The 22,686-nt window shown below is 42.0% G+C and overlaps 1 protein-coding gene across 4 annotated transcripts in view; it reads left to right on the top strand.

The window, feature by feature from the left end:
• The first annotated feature begins 3,372 nt into the window (after positions 1-3,372).
• Positions 3,373-22,686, top strand: part of EFCAB14 (EF-hand calcium binding domain 14) — a 33,388-nt gene continuing 14,074 nt past the window's right edge. Inside the window, exons 1-6 of one of the 4 annotated variants that reach the window (XM_053243932.1) lie at positions 3,373-3,929; positions 6,742-6,890; positions 14,687-14,832; positions 17,360-17,458; positions 19,024-19,134; positions 21,798-21,899. In XM_053243932.1, coding sequence (XP_053099907.1) covers positions 3,700-3,929; positions 6,742-6,890; positions 14,687-14,832; positions 17,360-17,458; positions 19,024-19,134; positions 21,798-21,899 — 837 coding nt within the window. In that variant the 5' untranslated portion in view covers positions 3,373-3,699. Of the gene's footprint in view, positions 3,930-4,126; positions 4,343-6,741; positions 6,891-14,686; positions 14,833-17,359; positions 17,459-19,023; positions 19,135-21,797; positions 21,900-22,686 lie in introns of those variants that run through there. The other 3 variants (XM_053243931.1, XM_053243933.1, XM_053243935.1) reach the window with 3 other exon arrangements.

Here is a 22,686-nt window from a genome sequence, read left to right as displayed (position 1 = left end):
GAACCAGGGGTCACTCCATGAAATTGATTGCCAGGAGGTCTAGGACCAACAAACGGAAGTACTTTTTCACACAACGCGTGATCCACTTATGGAACTCTCTGCCACAGGATGTGGTGACAGCCAACAACCTGGATGGCTTTAAGAGGGGTTTGGATGACTTCATGGAGGAGAGGTCTATCAATGGCTACTAGTCGGAGGGCTGTGGGCCACCTCCAGCCTCAAGGGTGTGCCTCTGAGTACCAGTTGCAGGGGAGCAATGGCAGGAGAGAGGGCACGCCCTCAACTCCTGCCTGTGGCTTCCAGCGGCATCTGGTGGGCCACTGTGCGAAACAGGATGCTGGACTAGATGGGCCTTGAGCCTGATCCAGCAGGGCTATTCTTATGTTCTTATGTTATGTTCATTCTGCTCTAGTCTCACAGAAGATGGTAATGTTCATCTTTCAGTAGTCACTTGGAGGCTGATGCTGATTCCTGGAGATGCCAGGCCAATCCTGGAGGATTGGCAACCCTAAAAAAGGCAGAGGCTCTTTTTAATGCACATAGCTCAGTAAATCATCGTACTGATGGAAATAGTTGAAGACATGCTGCATGAGTATGCAGACATCTGTATACTATACAGTGCCTGCATTCATTTTAAAAGTACAGTGGTCCCTCGACCTACGAACTACTCGACGTATGCTGTTTTCAAGGTACGAATGACAAAAAAGACCGGAAGTCGTTGCCATTTTAGATGCGGCTTACTCGACCTACGAATTTTTAGATGCGGCTTCCTCGACTTACGAATGTTTTCAGACCTCCGTGGATGCGCTCTTCGACTTACAAAAATTTCGACCTCCGAACGTGCGTTCGGAACGGATTAACATCGTAAGTCGAGGGACCACTGTACAAGGCCCTTCAAATGCATGGTGTAGATAGAAAGTGTAGCGCTGTACTTGTGTTCAATAAAGCATGGGCATAACTGTTCCTGTGTACACTGTACACTTGTATAAGTGTTGAACATCACATGTGAACAGAACTAGAGTGAGGCCATAAATAAGTGGAACCTGCCCAAAGGCACTCTAGACAGCATTTGCAGCTCCGAGTACACATGCTGTCTACATGTTTCTTAGGCAAGTCAGTCCTGTGGTTCTGCTAAGCCAGCAGCTGTTTTGACAGTACTTCTAGATGGTTAAGACACAAGCATCCTGTGTAAAATTAGAAGTAAAGGTAAAGTGTGCCATTGAGTTGGTGTCTACTCCTAGCGATCACCGAGCCCTGTGGTGTTCTTCAGTAGAATACAGAAGGGAGTTACCATTGCCATCTCCTTGCACAGTATGAGATGATGCATTTCAGCATCTTCCTATATCGCTGCTGCCCGATATAGGTGGTTCCCATTGTCTGGGAAACATACCAGCGGGAATTCGAACCAGCAACCTCTGGCTTACTAGTCAAGTCATTTCCCACTGTGCCATTAGGTGACTTAGAACCCCATAAAAGAGAGGTACTGAATCCTGGGTCACCAGATGATGTTGGACCACAACTCCCTTCATCCCCAGCAACATTGTAGTTGGGGATGATGGGAGTTATAGTCCAAAAACATCTGGGGACCCAAGGTTGACAATCCCTGCTTTAAAGGGCAACAAAATAACAATTAAAGCTCAGTGCAAGTGTACCCTATGGTACATTTAACATTTCAGTTTTTCCAATTATATAACCTCATGCAAGAAAAATCTTCAGGTTAGAATTGTGATGAACCAGGACCACTGTACTTCACAGGCATATATTTGATTGAATCTGGGAAATGCTGAAGGGTATACTCACTCTGTTAGTGAGCCTGGCCCTAGTCAGCGCAGCATTCTATAGCGCTGCTAGTTGCCAGGCCAGCCTTACAGCCTATGCATTTTTCATCAGAAGTAAGCTTCATTAATTTCAGTGTAAGATTGCACAAGAATATAACAGCTTTAACTTGTTTACAGTCAGTCAGCGTTTGCTGAAACCACAGAGGAAGAAAACGACTAGTGTCACACACCACTATTCTATTTATACTCTTTTTTTAAAATCTAAACTAGAACTGGCTTTCCATCCTGACTTATAAGATTTTCATCCTAGATAACACAACTCAGAGCCTTTTAAATGACGATTTTCAGTTTTATAGCGATTTCAGGCTGTGTGTTCTTCTAGCCTTTTCTACTTCTATGGGTTCTACTGTTTGACTAACTCACTCCAGTCAAATATTAGCTTCTTAATTAGTTTTCTACGTCTCTCTGCGGACGAGAATAAGTGGTTGACCGAAGAAAGAGCTGATGACAAAAAGGTCAATAGCTTTTGCGGGTGGAAAGTGAGTGAGGGATAAAGCTATAGATTTACTGTACACAAAGAGTTACTTTATATAAGGTGGAAATGAGCTTGCCCCATGGAGAGGAGGAAAAGAAAGAAAGCGAGGATTAAAGCGTACCTATCCTTGGGCAGCAGTAGCGTATATCTCCCTCACCCCCCTACCAACCTCACGTTAGCGCAAAGACAGAAGTTTCTGCTCTTTCTAATTAATGTCTTATTTCATGTTTAAAGATATCCCCTTCCCCCGTCAACTAAAAGCGAATCTTGCTTGCATGAAAGTCAAGGCTTTTGCATGCAATTGAGTGTTAGATTTGAACTGCGATGGAACATTTCGATAAGACCGACCTTTGCCTGAGGAATATTTTGTATAGTATGGGGGATTATTGGCTGGAACCCAAACCATTCCCAGCCTCATCTTTAACCTTTAATATCAACAGTGGACTACATTGCAGGGTTGTCGTGAACCACTCTCTCTTAGCCCCACCTCCATTTGCAATACTGGGATGATAGTAGGCGCTATGTTGGCATTGGTACGTCGATTTTTCTTACACGTTTTAAAGACACCAAAACCAATATTTCCCATGCGAAATCAGAGCTAAGTTAGAAAAGAGCACGGACGGCTTAAGGTGTGCTGCTCAGCTTGGGCAGCCCAAGCACAGCCATGCTAAAATCCTGGATTTCTCCATCGTTTTCAAGAGAAACGCATTCCCGTTTCCGGCCCTGGAGAGAGAAAGAACTGACTTTTATTAGATAATGTTTAGCATACGGTTTACAAAAGCAACAGTGAATAGAATTTCCCGATAACACACGGCCTGTGTACTAACGAATGTGTGGTTGCAATGGCAGAAAGAATATAGCACCGGACGCAAGTTCCTACGGCTTTGGGTGGAGTCCGGTATATACACATCGGAAGAAACCAGGACATTCCGTCTCTGAATAATTGCATAGTTGACTCTCGTCTTGTGTTTATCTCTATGGGAAAATCGATGCGTTCTCTTATCCAATCGGAGCCGCCGATACTAGTTAGTGAAAGCTGGAGGAGAAGAGCAAAGTCTTCCGAACACCTGCCTGAGTGCGACAAGCCAATGAAAGCAGCCTATGCTGGTGGGCGGGTTGAGGGCCGAGCGGCGCAGGCTCAGTCAGTTTCCTCAGCTGCCATGGCTCGGGCAGCCGCCGCGAGAGCAGTTGCCGGCAGGAAGCAGTTGCTGCAACGCTGCCACGGGCGTCTGAGAGCGGTGCGCCGACCCCTTTGAAACTCCGGGGCGGCCGGAGACGCCCGAGACACCGAAGCTGGCGACCCGGGGCCCGGAATTAGGAGCCCCGCCCGGGTTGCGGAGCTCGGCCGCCGCCGCCGCCAGTCCTGCCCCAGCCCAGCAGAAGAGAATGAAGAAGCGCAAGGAGCTCGACGCGCTCATCGGGCTGGGCGGCGGGAACGGCGAGCGGGGCAGCGGCAGTGGCAGCGGAGGGCGCAAAAAGAGGCACCCGCGGAAAGGCTCTGCCTCCGGCCACCGGCTCCTCCGCACCGAGTCCGCCGAGAGCAGTAGCAGCAGCTCCTCGGACCCTGACTACGGAGACGGCTTTGGGCTTCCTGGTCCCCGCTCGCGTTTTGCCAAGTGAGACCCGGGCCAGCGGGGTTGCTGGGTGGCGGAGAAGCCAGCGCGGGCTCCAGGTCGGGTAGCGCAGGCGGACTGGCTCTAGGCGAGGAAGAGGAGAAGAGCAGGGGTGGGTTGGGGTGGGCGTCCTAAAAGGTCATTCATCTTGGTTACGGTGGCTTAGGAGGGTCAGTTGGTCTCTGGGAAGTGGGCGGGGACTACAGGATAGAAACGGGAGGTGGAGGGGTCTGAGCCCGGGTTTGTCGTTGATATGGGTGTTAGATCTTGCTTACGGGGGCAAAAGTGAGAGGTTGTCGTATGTAAGCATGGGTCGGTGTGCTAGGATGGTGGCTTGACAGTGCCCCGATATGGATTCGGATTCGCAGCACAAATGTGGGTCTTTATTCAGGGAGGATTATATCAGTCTCTGACAGGTGACTGCTTGGGTGTGCTTCTGGTATAACTTGTCCTGCTGCTGTTCTTGTGCCAAGCTGAGTTGTGCAGGTGTGAATGCTATTGTCAATGTGTGTATTTCCCCCACACGAGTACATTTTGCAGGGTACCACTCTGCTAAACTAAATTTCCCTTATATAACTTATAATGGAAGTGGACATAACCAGGCATGGATACATTTTACCCTTTGTTTAACTGGTATCTGTCCTCCTACAGCTAGTTTGGGGTTAGGGTTTCAGGAGATGTTTCTAGTACTAATTCTTTTCCTGTGCTGCTTTGTAATTAATGGCTTGTGGGTTGTCACTGACTGATGTCTTTAAGGCAGTTTGCTGTAGAACCCGACTCCATAAATTCTGGCCAAGCTAACCTTTGAAAAAAGAAAATCTTGATAAGACTGGCATCTAAATTCAGCTTTGTAAGCTCTAGATACTGGAATTAGACCTTTCCCTGCCACTTTAATGAGATTAATATTGTTTTCTCCCCAGAAGATACATTTCTCTATACTTTATTGATCACAAAATAGTTCTGATATTTCTAAGATGATTAGTTTTATTATTCCTTTATTCAAGGGAGTAATTTTATTCCCTTATTATTCCATTATTCAAGAAGTTTATTTTCAAAAGTCCATGGTAGTTAATTGTCACTAACCAGTAATAAAAATAAGGAAATAGTTAAACATAACATGCAACTTTGTCAATGACCAGTGAAGATCATCATAAGAAAATGTGAATATTGTGATACTAAATGCATTGACCACCAGTGATGGCTATAATTTTATACTTCTGGTGTCGCTATAGCAGTTTCAGTTAGCAGAAATAAAATTTAGGAAATGTACTGTTAATATCTTCTCATCTTTAGCAAATGTTTGAAACATTTAATTTAACATTTAACAATAGATATGGACAGCAGGCCTTTGTTCCATTTTGTCCAATCAGCTCTTCTAGATTTGTGCATAGATACCTTATCTACCCGAATCGAAGACTATTCTGAATTTTAGACGGCCCCCTTAAAAAGTAGAGGTTAAATGGGCTTATACATGCATTTACTCAAAAGGAACAGGACTTTGAATTTAAGACAACCTCCTGATTTCTAATATTTAAAAAAACTTGCGGGGGGGGGTCTAGTCTTGGATTCAGGTAAATACAGTACATCTCTATGTACATAGCTCTTTAGAACGGGAGTTTTTGTGAGCCAGAGATGAAAATCTAGTACCAAACTACTTTCCTTCATTAATAAAAGATAATAGGCCTGATTTAGAGGGAGAATATTAAATCTTCTTTGGATTGAAAACATATAACTTGCCATAAAACTTATTTCAAACACTACTGATTGAAATAGTTCAATTAATAGTTAAAACTTGGAAGAAACTACTGCGTGGAATAAGAGAAAAAACTTGGGTGGGGGACCTTCAACTACAGGGGAATTTAATGTTGGTGGTGCAGTGGTAAAAACTGCTGCCCTGTAACCAGAAGGTTACAAGTTCGATCCTGACCTGGGGCTCAAGGTTGACTCAGCCTTCCATCCTTCTGAGGTCGGTAAAATGAGTACCCAGAATGTTGGGGGCAATATGCTAAATCATTGTAAACCGCTTAGAGAGCTCTGGCTATAAAGCGGTATATAAATGTAAGTGCTATTGCTAATATGTTGGAATTTGTTTGTGAAATTCAGTGAAATAATGGCTTAATAATGCAGAAATATCACTTGATTAAAAAGTGAATTATTCATTGACTTCCGGTTTTAAAGACGGATGGAGTGAGAAAAATGGTATGAAATAGGTTTATTATTGTATAAAGAAACTGGGATAAAAATGGTGTCATGCATAGTTCCCAACTCAGTATTGGTATTCTACATGCAGTCCTGCATGCTGATGCTGTGATCAGTGCCAATAACAGTATATATGTATATAACATACTCACCTACTGCTGTATATGCATTTTTGTAAAGGCAATCAATCTGTAATTTAACAGGTAGTGTTTTTGCTTGCAACCTTTATGTTTGGGGTGTTTGTGATAAACATCTCCCAGTTTAAAAATATTTCAACAAGAATTCAAATTGCTAGATGCTGAATAATTAATGGAGTTCCTACATTACTACTACTAATTACTATCATTAGTAAAGCAGTATATAAATATTGGTGGTGGTGTTTTGTGATCCAGAGTGGTTAAAAGATTTATGTTAATGTGGTTGGAATAATATATTTAATTTCTTTAGCTGTTGTACATTTAACAAATATTCTGAAGAGTTACTCTGTAACTCTGCATTACACCAGGAGCAAAAAAACATATTGCATTCAGTTCTGAATATGGTGGAATGAGATGTTTTTAATTAAATTAAGGGTGTAACTTGACAGATGACAAACTGCAAATTGTTTTTTATTTAGGGGAGACTACCTAAGATGTTGCAAGCTATGCTACCCATTATGTGCTTTTGTAATTCTGGCTGCTTGTGTGGTAGCTTGTGTTGGCTTGGTATGGATGCAGGTAGCTCTCAAGGAAGACTTGGATGGATTAAAGGAAAGGTTTCGAACCAGTAAGTACTGACTTATAATTTATAATATAAGCGGTATATAAATATTGGCTGTGGTGTTTTGTGATCCCAAGTAGTTAAAAGATTTATGTTAATATGGTTGGAAAAATTTATTTAATTTCTTTAGCTGTTGTGCATTTAACAAGCATTTCTAGGAGTTGGCATACTATATAATAAAACTTGGTTTTTAGCTAGTTTGAACTGCAGTGCACAGTCAGAAGATTACAACTAATTTCATAATAATAATAAATAATAATAATAAATAATAATAATAATCTATACTTATATCCCGCTCTTCCTCCAAGGAGCCCAGTATTGAATCTAGTATATATATAGATTGACTATAGTATTGAATCTCCTATATCTTTGTAAGCAAGGATAATAGTTTTTTTCTATTAATAATCTTCATATTGCATTCACTAAATGTTCTTAACACCTCAGTTTCCTGAAGTACTCTAAAAACAAGTTCCAGTTTGTGGACTTGTTCATGCATATAATCACTGATGCGTATTCTGATACTCTTTCATTTAATGATGAACATTCATGTCAGTTGGGTGTGTTTCATGTTTCTTTGCATCTAATGTCATGGAGTAGGTGGAAATCCTTAAGTGAAATATGGCTTTCTCAAAGGTTTTTGGCGCTATATAGCCCTGAGAGTTGAAAGCAAACCAATCCCATTGTATAACTGGGGATCTTGAGGCACGCTCCTATTGGGCTTTTCTTGGACCTTTTCATTTAGTTTTTTTTAAACTGTTACATAACATAAGAGCCTTGCTGGATCAGGCTCAAGGCCTATCTAGTCCAGCATCCTGTTTCCACCAGATGCCTCTGAGAAGCTGACAGGCAAGATCTGAGGGCATACCTATTGTGTTTTTAAAATCTTATTTATACCACCTTCCATAAGGCACCCAAGGTGGTTTACAAAAGTTAAAATACAGTAAAACTCCAAAAAATCACATTTAAAACCTTAAAATCAGTTACAGTAAAACCATAAAACACCAAAAAAACAACTCCTCCTCAGCTGCAAAAACACACTTCTAGAAGTTATTTTGCAATATGTAGTTATCAGAGATGGTATAGGTACAGGTGTCAGTAGTGTTAAAGGTATGGCTTGCCTTTTTTATTTCACAAATTATACATTCTTGCATAATTGTGCATTAATTGATCCAGGTGGGTAGTTCTTAGAATTGTGACCTTTTATAGAAGCATATTGTGAAGTACTTGTGCTGTTGATTGCTGAACCTCCTCTGTGTTTGATATAATGCAATTGAGTGTATGTGTGGGGTGGGGGGGATTCATTAGTTCTGTATACTGCTTGAAATCCTATTTTGTTCTTGACTGTGACATTTTCAGGTCACCTATCAGCTATGATGCTAGGGCTTAATCTTCAAAGCACCCTTTAAAATAGGGTACTTTAATGCCTGCTAATGAACTGCCTTGAAAGTGTGGAAGCATTTCTTCACAGAATCTGAATTACTGCTGTGTTCCAGGATTACTTTTGTTTGTATGAGAGAAAACAATGGCATAGGAAACTGATTTTTCTAAAGTACAAAATTTAAAATATACTTTAAAAAATATTTAGAAAGTACCCTGTAGGGATTTTAAACTGCCCCATCCAAACTTGGTCCCCATTCAGAACTTAAATATATTTCATTATACAGTTTAATATTATTTTGAATAAACAGCAGTATATTTTCTAGGTCATAGAAAGTTATTAAGGGTAAAGGTAAAGTGTGCCATGAAGCTGGTTTCAACTCCTGGCGCCCACAGAGCCCTATGGTTTTCTTTTGGTAGAATACAGGAGGGGTTTACCATTGCCTCCTCCCGTACAGTATGAGATGATGCCTTTTGGCATCTTCCTATATTGCTGCTGCCCGATATAAGTGTTCCATACCAGTGGGGATTCAAACTGCCAACCTTAGAGTAGAGACAGCTATTTAGAATTGGTAATTGTGAGCTGGCATACAGACTTTATTGCACTCCTATTATCTAGCACAGTGATCTTCATTATTTTTCAAGAGGGGACCACTTTGGCAAAATGCATTCAGTATAAGAGCAAATTCCCACTCTGCTGACCTTTGTGAGTGCTGCACTTTTCCCAGTGGTGGGGAGTGAGATGTGGTTTTAAGAGCAACAGAGTCCTGACAAACCCCAATACCATTTAGAAAATGTGCACAGAATGCTGGGAAATGCAGTCCTTCCCAGCGCTTTCCCCATAGAGCTCTATGAGGCAAGCATGACATGTCCCAGTGCTCCATTCACACCTTCCAAGATGGAGCTGGGACTCAAGAGGCTCCTTTCCCCAGCAATGGGGGAAATGCAGCACTATATGGTAGGTGTAGTCACTTCTTCATGGTGCCTGGGGAACGGTGCAGAGTATTTGGATTTGGCTTCAGCTTTTCATAGGCCTAAAACCAAGGAGCTGCACTTAGGGTCAATTAGAGCTGTCACTGGCTCCCAGGCCTTGCAATGAAGAATACTGCTCTAGGGCTATTTATGGCATACAAGTGGATCTCTCTCTCTGGGAACATATTTAAAACCTGGAGGAAAACATTTGCTTACTGTTCTTCAATTCTTCATACAGTGATACAAAACAACTCATGTTTAGATTTTGTTCAGTAATGCAATATCTAAATGACTTGAGTAGATAGATGGATATCGTTGAAAATTCAATACAAGTGGCACTTGTTATCCGTGGTTTCAACAACCATGGTCTTGCATATCTGCAGATGGGTCTTAGAGATCCAGTTTCTTTATCCATTTCTTAGAGATCCAGTTGCATTATCTGCAAAATTGGCCTAGTCACAGTTTTGAGTGACCAGAAATGACCTGGAAATTGAAGAGCCCCTGGTGGCGCAGTGGTAAAAAACTGCCGCCCTGTAACCAGAAGGTTACAAGTTCGATCCTGACCAGGGGCTCAAGGTTGACTCAGCCTTCCATCCTTCCGAGGTCGGTAAAATGAGTACCCAGAATGTTGGGGGGCAATATGCTAAATCATTGTAAACCGCTTAGAGAGCTCCGGCTATAGAGCGGTATATAAATGTAAGTGCTATTGCTATTGCTATCTGATATTTTTCCACTGCTCGAGGAGGTTATTGTCCAATATTATGGGTTGTGGACCAGGCATGCTCTGAAGGCAGGACCAAATTTAGAACTGAAGGTGTGGCTAGCTTCCTGCCTGGGAGGCAGCAAAACCCCAGTTCTGGTCCTGTCGTACTCTGGTAAACAGGTCTGTGATAGTTGCTCCTTAAATTTTGTGCTTATCTTCTATTGCTGGTTAGCAATTCATTAATTAGCATTAATTTGATTCTATCTTCCTTTCCCTATCTTAGCAGTGTACCAAGGTGGGAAGGAAGTCAACATTTTATTTTTAAAAACCCCTCTAAAATTCCTTTTTCAACCCAATTGGCATGGTTTTTCTACTTTCATTTTTGGCCTAGAGCCTTGTTCTTCAGCTGCATGATGCAGCATTGTCATGCTGGAGCCTATCTAGAGAGCTCTTTCTGAAGGGCTGCACTTTTTCAAGAGGCAGATGTTTGCTTTGTGATTTTCCCTCCACTGGCAAACAAGCCCCTTCGCTTTTCCTGACCAGAAGTGCCTTACCCGCAAACCCCCGGTACCCCACGACAGATCCCTGGAAATATCTAAAAAGCCTCACAAAAAGGCAAAGAAGAAGACTAAGCACATGGAGAGTGAAACAGGTCATCTTGCTTGTTAAAGTGAACAGGTCCCCTGCTAACTTGGCAGAGAGGCACCTTTTAATGTGGTGATTCTCTTTATTTAGCAGGGGAAGAGTAACTGGCCCTGTCCACCCCCAGCACAGTACCTCCAGTGACCGTTGGTGGTGTCTATCCTTATGTTGCTTTTTAGATTGTGAGCCCTTTGGGGACAGGGATCCATCTTATTTATTTATTTATTTCTCTGTGTAAACTGCCCTGAGCCATTTTTGGAAGAGCGGTATAGAAATCAAATTAATAATAATAATCTTCTAAAAAACGCTCAGCGCTGACTTCTTTCATTCGCCTGATTGAGCAGCTACTGCTACAAGTGGTTTGCAAAGATCACACTCCCTGCTGCTTGCTGACGCCCGAGCCAGTTTCCGCCAAACAGACACCTGATCAGGGTGATCTGCCCCTTCTGCTTCCAATCCCTCCTCCGCTTGAGGAGGTGACTGAGTCTCTGGCTCACCCAGCAGACCCTACTCCCCTCGAGTCAGCTGTACCTACTCCCATTGCTCCCGTTCGAACCTCCACTGGTTCTACTGCTGCCTCGCTCTCCGGAAACTCCAGTGGCTCCCCTTCTGGAGCCCCCTTCCACTCCATTTCAGCCTGCAACTGCCCAGCGCAAGCGACCTTTGGATCTGGCAGGGCCCAGCATTCCTCCACAGAAGCCTAAGGATGTGAGTAACACGCCCATACCTGGCAAGGACCCGTGCCCACCAGATATTGTGGCTTGGCTGGGGATTTTATTGCTTGGCGGTGTACTTCCATTATTAAGGCCCACATCTCTCCACCAGCCAACCCCCTGCCACCTCCTCCCCATCCCTCCGATTCCCAGGGCTGATTGCCAACCCTCTCCTTTTTCTTCAGATTCTAGCTCTCTTAGACAGCCCATATCTACTAATGGAAGAGGCCATTTCCAGCCTCGCCCCAAGGGCGCAGGCAAAAAAATGAAGTCCTGGTCACCTGCCACATCTTCTGAAGAGGCTCCTTCACCCAAACGGAGGGAGCAATCTCCTTCCAATTGCTCCGCCAGTTAATTCACCTCCTCCGGCCAGGCCCCAACCTCCTGTTCCAGTGGAGGTTCCTTCTGGCCCCCATTTGAACCCCTCTAGGCCACACATTATTCTTTCTGACCATGAGGCGATCCTGAGTGATGCTAACAGTGGTTCTCCATCAGACTAGGAGGAGGGAGAACTTTCAGATGAAAACTCTCCAGCTCCTGTTCCTTCCTCTTCTTTGTCTTTTCTCTTCTTATTTTGAAATTATGCTCTCCAAGCCTAAGCGTGTTATTAATGACGTTACCTCTCTGGATGTGGCTTAACCTACGTCATCTCTGGACCATAATGTTTTTCTATCCGGTTCCACCCCTGCAGCTACAGTTCCCTTCCCCCTGTTTTCAGAGAGGTCATGTTGGCCGAGTGGGCTGCCCCCACCTCTTTTAAAGCCTTGGGCCCCATTCCTAAGAAACATTACAACTTACCCCAGGATGTCTCCCAACTGGTGATGCTCTCTATGGACCCTCCTGTGGCGCAACTCATTTCTTCTTCTGTGGTAGTTAAAGAAGGAGATGAACAGCTGACCTTCATCGACCTTCGTTTTCAGTCAATGTTTGACCTTCGGTTGAGTGAATGTTGGGTGGAGGCAACTTCCAGGGTTCTTTCAGCTCTGTATGTATCCTCTACTTATATTCTTGCCTTTTATTTTCTGCTTTCTGTGTTTTTTCTCTTACTTTTCTATCGAGCACATCATTCCCATAATGGGGGTTTGGCCGCCTCCCAGGCAGAAGCTAGTCACTTCTCCAGTTCTAAATTTGGTCCTTTCTCCTGAGCATGCCTGGTCCACAACCCATACTATTGGAGGATGACCTCAGCTGTGAAAAAGAATCTTTCACAGTAAGACAGTTTCTTTCTGGCCTCCCTTGTACAGTGCAGAGCCATTTTGTGGCTCTTAAAAAAAAAATCCTACCTTTTTTGTTGTTGCAAAAAATCAGAGGAATTGGGGGCTTGGAGGGGCATTGCTGGAGAGCAAGGCACTTTACCCCCCCCCCCCGGCTTTTTTTAGTTGTGTGTGGATTCCCATATTGGTAAGGTTTCTTTATTCGTGGTTTCCATATTTGTGCCTATTGGTGAAAATGGAATCCCCACGAATAACGAGGACCACCTGTAGTTTTGTTTACCACACTAACTGAACCATGCAGAGCTTTTGGTGACTTATATTTAGCAGAAGGAGAGCAACTGTCCCTATCCAGCCCCTGCACACTAGCCCTCCAATGGCTGTTGCTGGTGTCTGCCTTGTGTTACTTTTTAGATAGTGAGCCACCTTGGGCGTTTCCCCTATAAAAACCACTTTGAGAACTTTTGTTGAAAAGCAGTATATAAATATTTATAAGTCAGCTTTTAACTATTAAGGTGTCTTCATTTATGGTTAGCTTACTACAGAGAGTGTGTGCACTCTATATGGCATTCTCTAGTATCCAAATGAGCCATTGTATTCCTCTTACTCTTGCTCATGCTGTTTCTTTAGTGTATGCACAGTAGAAGAGTGTACATTTCACATAAATGTACAACTAGCTTGGTGGTTTATCTCTTTATTACTTTATAGTTAGAACATATGACAACTGTTCCATAAGGACCCAACAGTGACTAAGCAAATGTGAAATTCCACAGTGATTGCTAATGACAATTGTAGCTTCCTTTTAATCTGTTCAACAAAGTAATCCTGATGGTCATGATGTCTTCAGATTTATTACCTTATTTCCTTGAAAGAAATAAGCTGCCTGAAATAAGTTAAGAGACAATTCAACATGTCTCTAAAGAACTGAAAGAATACAGGAAATTGCTCCATGCAGAACATGTCATTTTGATTTCTGCATACCTTTCTCATGTGCATCTTTACCTATCTCATACATAGTTCCTAAATGATGTGGAATGTTTGGTTAAAGTCAATGGAACTTTTATGTAATCAGGATGAAAAGATAAAACGGCCTGAATCATAAAAACAGTGACCAACATCCACACTAATGTGTCATGCATAGAATAATATTTAATGCACACAGTGGTGGAGGGACAATTTCTGCTGATCTCCTCTGTTCCCTTTGCAGCTTCCTGTGCCTCACAGAAAGATATCCCTGAGGGTTAGGGGCAGCACTGACTTGTTGCTTTTCACTGCTAAATGCAAATGACAATGAGCTGCCATGCCCACCCTCACCAGTCTGCCTTCCACCTCCCTAGTCCAGACTTTGCCCCTGTTCCCTCTCAGTGCTGGCCTCAGTTTCAGGGTTGTGCCTCTGCTTTTTGTATGCCAGCATGAGGCTGCATAGAGTGTGTCTCTTCCTGGCCTCAACCTGTCACTGCTATGCCGCCAAGGCAACACTAGTTCACATGCGCTCTCTCTCTTGTCAAGCACCAGGTAAATTTAGTGTTGGAAAGACAGCAAGAGTGACGGTTGGCGCTGGCTTACAGCACCACAGTGATGAAGAGAGGCCAGCCAGCACTGCTACAGGCATGCTCCACACTCCCTCACACTGGTTTGCAAGCAGTGGTGGAATGCCCCAAAGTTGAGGCTGATGGTGAGGGGAAAGTGAGGCTGAGTCTAGGCCAGGGGTGGGCCAACTTGGCCATAATTTTTTGTGGCTGGAAATGATGGGAGTTGTAGTTCAACAACAGCTGGACAGCCAAGTTTGCCCACCCCAGTCTAGGCCATAAACCCAGAGGGGTGTGGCAAGTAAGGGGAAAAGCCAAGAGATGGGATGGTGGAAGCAGGCATATGGGTGATGCCCACAGCCAGGATGGGACAGGGTGCCCTCATTAGCTGTCCTGTGGAGCAGTTGCCACATCAGACTGTTGACTCACGTCGTCTCATGATAGAACTGACCTTGGTTGGGTAATCTTCAAGGACATATTTCTGGAAGGCACAGGTGGCTTCAGAGGGAAGGGGATAGTGGCGAAAATTGATACTCCCTCCCCTGTAACACACACATAAAACACACACACATGCTCCTACCTGCTAGAGACACACTGCTTATATTTCCATGCCCATGTGTTGGTGGATAACTGTTGCTTCTGATTTCTGTTGCAGTGGAGTCTAATCAAGAAACCTCATTTCAAATAATTCCTAGATTGACTGAAGATCTCCTTAGTAAACAAAAGAAACTAGAAGAGATTGAGAATGGAAATATGGGGTTATCCAAAATATGGATAAACATAACTGAAATAAGCAAACAGGTAAAGCAAGTGAATGTCCTGTAACTGTAACTTAGCCAATGGTTGTTAATAGTAAAGTAATATGTATGCATGTTCTTCAGTACAATGGAATACATAATTACATGGGGTAGAAGTCCTGAAGCTGGCGTATTCATAGAATTTCTCCTTATGGTCTCTGGCATCCTTCCCTCTGAAGCCCATTGTGTCTCCTGAACGTATGTCTTGAGGTTGTATGACCCTTGGGTACATAGGAAGGAGAGCTAATCTTGTGGTAGCAAGCATGAATTGTCTCCTTTGCTAAGCAGGGTCCACCCAGGTTTGCATTTGAATGGGAGACTACATGTGAGCACTATAAAATAGAGAATGGGTCTGCTCTGAGAAGAGCATCTGCATGCCGAAAGTTGCAGATTCCATCACTGTCATCTCCAAGATAGAGCTAAGAGAGACTCCTTCCTGTAACTTTGGAGAAACTGCTGCTAATCTGTGTAGACAATACTGAGCTAGATGGGCCAGTGGCCTGACTTGGTATAAGGTAGCTTCCTATGTTCCTCCTTTCAGGAAGCACCGTGGGCTTTAGAAGGAAGGTGGAATAGATGTAAATCACCATTTGCCCAGTAGCACCAGTGTACAATGCTGGTCATTGTTTTAAATGGTGTGTTAAACAGTATTTGGTGATACTGTTGTATTTAGTCAGAATGAGACTAAGCAGCTGTCACCTGGGAGGAAGAAACAAAAGAAGTTTTCAGAGTTGAGTAATCTTCACTTTTATATGGAGACAGTATATATTTGAGAATTTTGTGATTCTGATATGGTTTCTTTTAAATAGTTTGTGAATATATGTGAATATTTTTTGGGTTTTTTAAGAAGCACAATATACAAATATTGATCCAAATTTTGGCAAAGTGCACTTTTGTTTCGTGCTTCAAAACGGTTGCACAAATCCTGGTTGGTATGAGCAGATGGTTTGCAAGTTTTACTAGTAATCCAGTCCTAACTTTCACAGACAAGCTTGTTAGAATATTGGGTGTATCAGTAGTGATCTTTCCAGGGATGCTAGGTGTTTGTTATCTTACAGTCTTGGACTCTGTTTACTAAATGTTTTAATAAAAGTATCTTAGAGTGGGGTGCATAAACACAATTCTTTTAAGTAAGCAATTGGAACCCATGGTTTGCATTGCCTACATAATTGTAGGCCTCTTCTACTCAGATATGCTGGAAAAGAGATTCTACTGTGAGATCCCAGTGAAATATGCTAGAAAATAACTACTAAAATAGAACTGTTCTGAAGATTGCTACTACTACTCTTCTGTCCGTACAACATCAGTTCATCAAGGTTAACTATTAGTAAAATTAGCTGATAATGACTATCGTACTAATGGAACTGAATACACTTCCTGTTATAGTAGGTTGGCAGATAAATTATCAAATATTTAATGAAGGAACTTAGTACTATATTCTTTATTTACAGCAATGTGTTGCCTTTTAAACATGGTAGCTAGATATATAACTGCTAGCAGATGTTTGCTTTATTTTACTAAATGGTAGCTAAATACTAGTAATGTGAACTGATTATGGTTTTTATTTTCAGTTAGTCTGTCATTTAACTAATAGGTAAATGTTTAATTATAACCAGTCACAAAGTCTCAGTAAGTTTTTGAGGATATTGTGTTGTCTTTGTAACATGAACTTCCAGTTTACAAGCACAAGCTGCCTCCTGTTAGAAGAAAGATCATTCTGAATATTAATAACATTTGGGAAGTGGAAACAGAGTATTGCAGCAGAGACTAGTTGGTTTAAAACTGATGTCCAAAACCCATCCATAAAGTAGAATACCTGGGTTTAAAAGACATTTTGATTGCAGTCCTATGCATTCTTTTATTGGGAGCAAGTCCCTGTCCTGTTGAAAAAATTGTGATTTATTTGAGTAAACATTGTACTGTCACACTAATTTTGATTGGGTGCTAACTAGCATCAGTTGACTGTATTTCTTACTGTGGGAAGGAATCCCTGTTCTTCCTTGCCCAAGCCCTATGATTTAACTGTTAAAGAATTGAGGAAGGAACTAGCAGCCCTTACCTGTAGCAGTGCATTCATAATATTGACTATGAATTATCTAGTAGATTCTGGGCAAACTATCATGGTTGTTTTGTTGGTAAACATCCCAAGGAGGAGAAACATATTTGCAAAACTTAGAGTAACTTTAGAAATGGGCTGAAATATTTCTTGTCCATTGGCTGGGATTGCTTTAAATGTCGATATATATCTATCTTCCTCTTAGGCGTACCTAAAGCGAATCCCACATGTGGTAGTTCTTGCAAGGGTTTTGCGAGCAAGCTACCTGCAAGGGAAGAGGAAAGTAGCAGGGGGGAGAAAATGGCCGGTGGCTGGAGGGCTGGAAAAGAAAGCAGTGGGCAGGCGGGGGAAACTAGAGTTGTAGATGCGCTGTGCCCGGCCGAGCTAGTATTTATATAAAGCCTCTGCTGAGAGATGGAAATGAAATTACTTGTCCTGCTGTTCATTAATGCCCTTGCTTCCTATGTGATTTCAGATATCTTTGTTGATGTCAGCAGTAAATCATCTCAAAGCGAATATTAAATCTGCTTCGGATTTGATTAATCTACCTGTCACAGTAGAAGAGCTCCAGAAAGTATGTATAATACTTACCTTGTGTTCATCTAAAGTTCTAATTCTCAAGCTATAGTCCATCATGGAGGAGTTTAGAAGGATGAGAAATCTGTCGTATTGGACAGTGTGCAGGGCTTGGTAGCAAAACTACTTACATCAGTTGTGTTAAAGTTGTTTTTTTCTCCCATGTGTTATGCATTGAGGTTAGATGGCAAATCAAGTTGGACTATAGCCAAGATGGTATTATGCCAGCCTGATTGGAAACCTGCTTCTCACTCCATATGACACTCTCTCTCTCCCTCACTCCCCTTTTGTATTTTTCTGGTGATGAATTTTGTTTCTAGGAGTCTAGTGTGGGGTTTTTCCTCCTAAATCTTAATGTCTGTAGTGTGTTAAAAAGTTACTAGGAGCATAGATTAGGCTTTTTTTGTTGTTGAAAACCCTTCCTCTATGCTATTTTCAGTAGGTAAAATTGTTGTAAACCTCTACAGCTTTTAATTTGCTGTTGGTGGGAGTGTAGTGTATTTCTAATTTGGTATCTAAGCAAATGAAGCCAAATCATATTTATCTAGTCTACAATGCTGTAATGCTGCTGTTCTTATAGAGCCAATGCTATTAGCAAGTTTTCATCTTTAAAGGTGGCTTCTTGTGTGGCAGTTTGGATGTCATTTAGGAAACATGTTCATCACATGTGAAAAGTCCACACATCTCTTCTGACATATTTATATGCTGAGTGAAAATGTGATTGGTCTTGTGGTAGCAAGCATGAATTGTCCCCTTTGCTAAGCAAAGTCCACCCTGGTTTGCATTTGAATGGGAGACATGTGTGAGCACTGTAAGATACTCCCTCAGGTGATGGGACCACTGTATGAAGAGCATCTGCATGCTTGCATGCAGAAGGTTCCCTCCCTAGTATCTGCAAGATGGGGCTGAGACACTCCTGCCTGCAACCTTGGAGAAGCCACTGCCAGTCTGTGTAGACAATACTGAGCTGGTTGGGCCAATGGTCTGGGTTGGTATAAGGCAGCTTCCTATGTACAACTTCTGGCTCTACCCATCTCCAGCACAGCATCCCTCCAGTGGCTATGTTGTTTTTTTAATTGTGAGCCCTTTGGGGACAGGGAGTCGTTTTATTTATTTATATCTGTGTAAACCACTGTTTTGTTGAATAGCTGTATATAAATACTGTACTGTGTATATTCACCATATTCGTAACTTCCCAACTTATTTGAGTGGCAAAATAATAGATGGCTGCTTGTTACATATGACTGTGTGCGTTCAGTGTACATTGCTGTTTTCCTATACTAAAGTGCTGTTGATGAAGAAAATGTCATATGCTGGATATCTGAATGTCCTGATATGCTACCTAGCATTTTTTAATAGTGTAGTGCCTCATCTAGTGAAGTAGAGTATGAATATTTATCATAATAAACTTTTTTCTTTACATTGTTACTTCTGGTTTTTGATACCACAGATTAATGCAATTATTCTACTAGAATTAGCACAACACTTCTCAAATAGTAAGTTTTTAATAATTCTGCTAACGAGTGCTTGATATTACAAAACTACTATTGATGATTTTTCTAGAGTGTTGCTACTATAGGTAGCACTGTAACCAGTGTTCATCATGATGTTGAAACGATGCAAGCAGCAGTTGAGGAACATAAGAGAACCCTAGAAACACTCCAAAATGAGATGGTAAGGACACATATAGATTTTAATAGCTATACATTGAAAAGCAAGCTTCATGCGAAATTATATTTTCTGTGTAACTTGAAAATTTAAAAAGGCCTGACTTCTTAAATGGCCAGCCCTTTTTTTAAAAACTGAAAATTATGATCTGATCTACTGTGACTGGAAATTGTTTAGAATTTATTTATCAGTGCTAGAAGCATATTTCAGAATATTTCAGATGCTATAATAAAATTCTTAGATATCAGCTTTCTGAAACACATATGATTTTTAGGTAACTATGTATCCAAGAATTTTAACATATTTCTGATGCTACCTCTCCCTCATATACAGTGAAAACTCCCTTTGTTCTATACAGGGAAGCATTTAATACTAAAGTTGAGCAAGGAAATCTTACTGTCGCTGTAAAACAAACTCGTTGAATATTTCAGCTTGAGATGCAATATACAGCTGCAAGCAAGTACTTTATTTTGGTCATTGACCAGAACATAACATATAAATCACACAAAATCAATACGAGATTTGCACATAATGTAAAAGTACTTGGCCATAATATTTGAAATCCTAACGTTAAAATTGGACAGCAGAAAATTTAAATTAAAAAATCATCTGTGTGGCCAGGAAAATTGTTTAAAAGGGGGAAAATAAAATCTAAATGAATATCCCTGTAAAAGTCACAGTGTAAAATTACATGTGCGGTGGTTTCGATAGCACCTGAGCTGCAAGGGCATAAACTTCCCCTCCAGTAAAGCAGTGGGGAGTGTGTTGACACGGGCGAGAGTTAATGCACGCCTAAATTTTGGGATTAATATATTATTTAAATCAGCAGGTTTGAAATTTTCAAATTGATTCCCTATGTATAGACCTTTCTGTAGACTAGCTACTTCAGTTTGCAGTTCAGTGTCGAGGATGTGCTGCTTGATAGCCCTCATAGCTTGGTCACTTCCCAGCCTAATGAGTTCATCCTGCGAGAGACCGTAGTGATGGAGTTTGGCTTTAAACATCACCTTCAATTTTGTATTAAATTTATCAATCAATATTAGAGGGGCCAATCCCACTTGGATGAAGTTCAGTTTTAATCAAAACAGAATAATACATCGGAGTAACTCGTCTCCAACCTAATGAGACCCATCTCCCATCTAAAGGCAACATTTGGGACACAACATGGCACCTCCAGTATTGATCCAAGAAATTTGGTTTGAATAACTTCCACCAGGGTAAAGTAGCCAAAAGGACCCAATTGGGTTCCATAGAGGAGCTGAGGATAAACTTTTGCTACAAATAACTTAATAGCAGCCGGGATAATGAGGCACCCCTCATAAAATGATACAATTTGATCAAGTTAGCCGATAATTGGGCATTCTGAGTTGAGTCTTTGGTGGCCTTTATGACTGCCTGATGCCTGGAAAACTACACTTAGATATTTAAAAGTTTTAACTTGTTCAATCTTGTGTCCATTCATTCATATGCCACATGTGACACTTCTGACATTTAGCAAATACCAGAACTTTCATCTTTTGATAATTTACTTCTATGGCCTCGCCTATGCAGAAGGAGCTTAATAAGGCAAGTGCTCTCCTCAGCCCAGTAGGTGACTGAGACAGGAGAACCATGTCATCTGCATGCAGTAAAATTGGAATATGTCTATCTGCTAATTTGGGTGGATGTGTAGAGGGATCAGTCAAATGAGAGACTATGGAATTGATGTATATATTAAACAAGACTGGAGCCAAAATGTACCCCTGTCTCACTCCTCTGTGGGTAGGTATCTCAGCTGACAGATAACCACTCATGTTACAACGAACCTTCAAGCGGGTATTTTCGTGCAGCTTGTAGATTAGTAACAGTAGATGCTTACCAAGAGATAGAGCTTTTGATTTTAACCAAAGCCTATCTCTAGAGATGAGGTCAAAAGCTGATTTCAAATCTATAAAAGCAGAACCTATAAAGCAGAACCTGGATTGTGAGTATATTTCTCAGTTAGGTAATGGAGTGTGGAAGCATGTTCTGTTGTGGAGCTCCCCTCACAGAAACCTGTGTGCTTGGGGGCCAAGATGTTGTTAGAATCAATCCAGTCAATTTTACCAATAAATTTAGCATAAATTTTACTAATAATATTTACAAGACTAATAGGGTGATAATTGGCTGGGCCATCTCTTCTCCCTTTTTTATAAATGGGTATTATTATTGCAACACTCCAATCATCTGGAACTTGTGCTGTATTATCTATAAAAGTAAAAAGGGAGGCTAACACAGGGGCCCACTAGTCATTCCCAAGGGCCTTACCCTTTTTAAATTGCTTTACAAGACCCTCAATTTCCGAACAGAAAAATGGGTTCCAGCAAGGAAGGTTGGAAGTATTTGAATCTATACTTACTACCACGGGGTCTGTCCGAGTATATAAATTATGAAAATGGTGCTCCCAGACCTCAGCTGGAACTACAGAGGATGGGAGAGAGGGGGCTCATACACAGCTGTAGTATTGATTCATGAACTGCTCTACAGCTATACTTTTCTTCTATCCTTGTACAGTTAATATGGAGAGCCAGTATGTCTGCAAATCTCAAATTCTGTATGGCTTTGGTTATTTTCCCAGTTAAGAATGCTTAATATCTATGCTCAAAGACCAAGAACTAGTTTTAAAAGTACACATTAACTTCTGTTGTCAGAGTGAACAAAGAAAAGGTGTTGGAAACAAGCAGCTACCTTTAGTTTCCTCCTCTCCTGTTCCCCAAATCAGTGAGAAGAATCTGACAGACAGTTGTAAACAGGTATTTCTTGCCTGATTTGAGGCATTGCAAATCAATATTATCTATGTGTTTTTGTAAAAATGTATGTTAAACTATGAAAACTTTTCAGTATTGTGTTCATTATTTAATGGTACTACTTGGAGTATAATTGCAAAGACTTTCAGTAGTGCATTTACTACTGAAGACATCAGAACAGCCTAGTTGGATCAGGCCCAAGGCCTATCTAGTCCAGCATTAGTAATTATTTAATACTAGCTGGTCCTGTGCAGAACATCTGCATGCTAGGACTTTATTGCTCTCCTTAAAGTCCCATCACAGCCCCTGCTTTATTACTCAGTGTCAGCCACCCCCTCTCCTTCACTCTCCCACTCTGACACCCCATTCACAGACACCATCTCCCTTTGCTCACCCAACCACCGCTCCAACCACTGGCCTTTGACACCCTGCTGAGTCTCCTCAGGAGGAGGATGACCAAGCTGGGGTGGGGGAGAGTCCCAAGGGCCATTCATGCAGGCTGTATGGGAAGCCCCGGCTCGGCCATCCTCTGAGCTGAGGGAGTGAGCTGCGGCTGGGTTGGAGCTGAGGGAGTGAATGAGTGATGCCGCTGATCTTTCTTCGGCCCTCCTGCTCCTCAGCAGCAGCTGCTCCTACATCTGTCCTCAGCCTCCTTCTCCGTGCTGCCCCCTTTGCCGAGTATTGCCAGAACTCTTGCGAGATGTGCCATATACCATAGGATTTGCTACATACCTCGTAAGGCTTTTATATATAAGATACACCATACATGTGCATAATCCATCAGCCCTGGTCC

Source organism: Hemicordylus capensis, chromosome 4, assembly GCF_027244095.1.
Source record: "Hemicordylus capensis ecotype Gifberg chromosome 4, rHemCap1.1.pri, whole genome shotgun sequence".
NCBI lineage: Eukaryota > Metazoa > Chordata > Lepidosauria > Squamata > Cordylidae > Hemicordylus > Hemicordylus capensis.
Note: the sequence above shows the minus strand (reverse complement) of the source record. Positions and strands in the feature narration are given on the sequence as shown.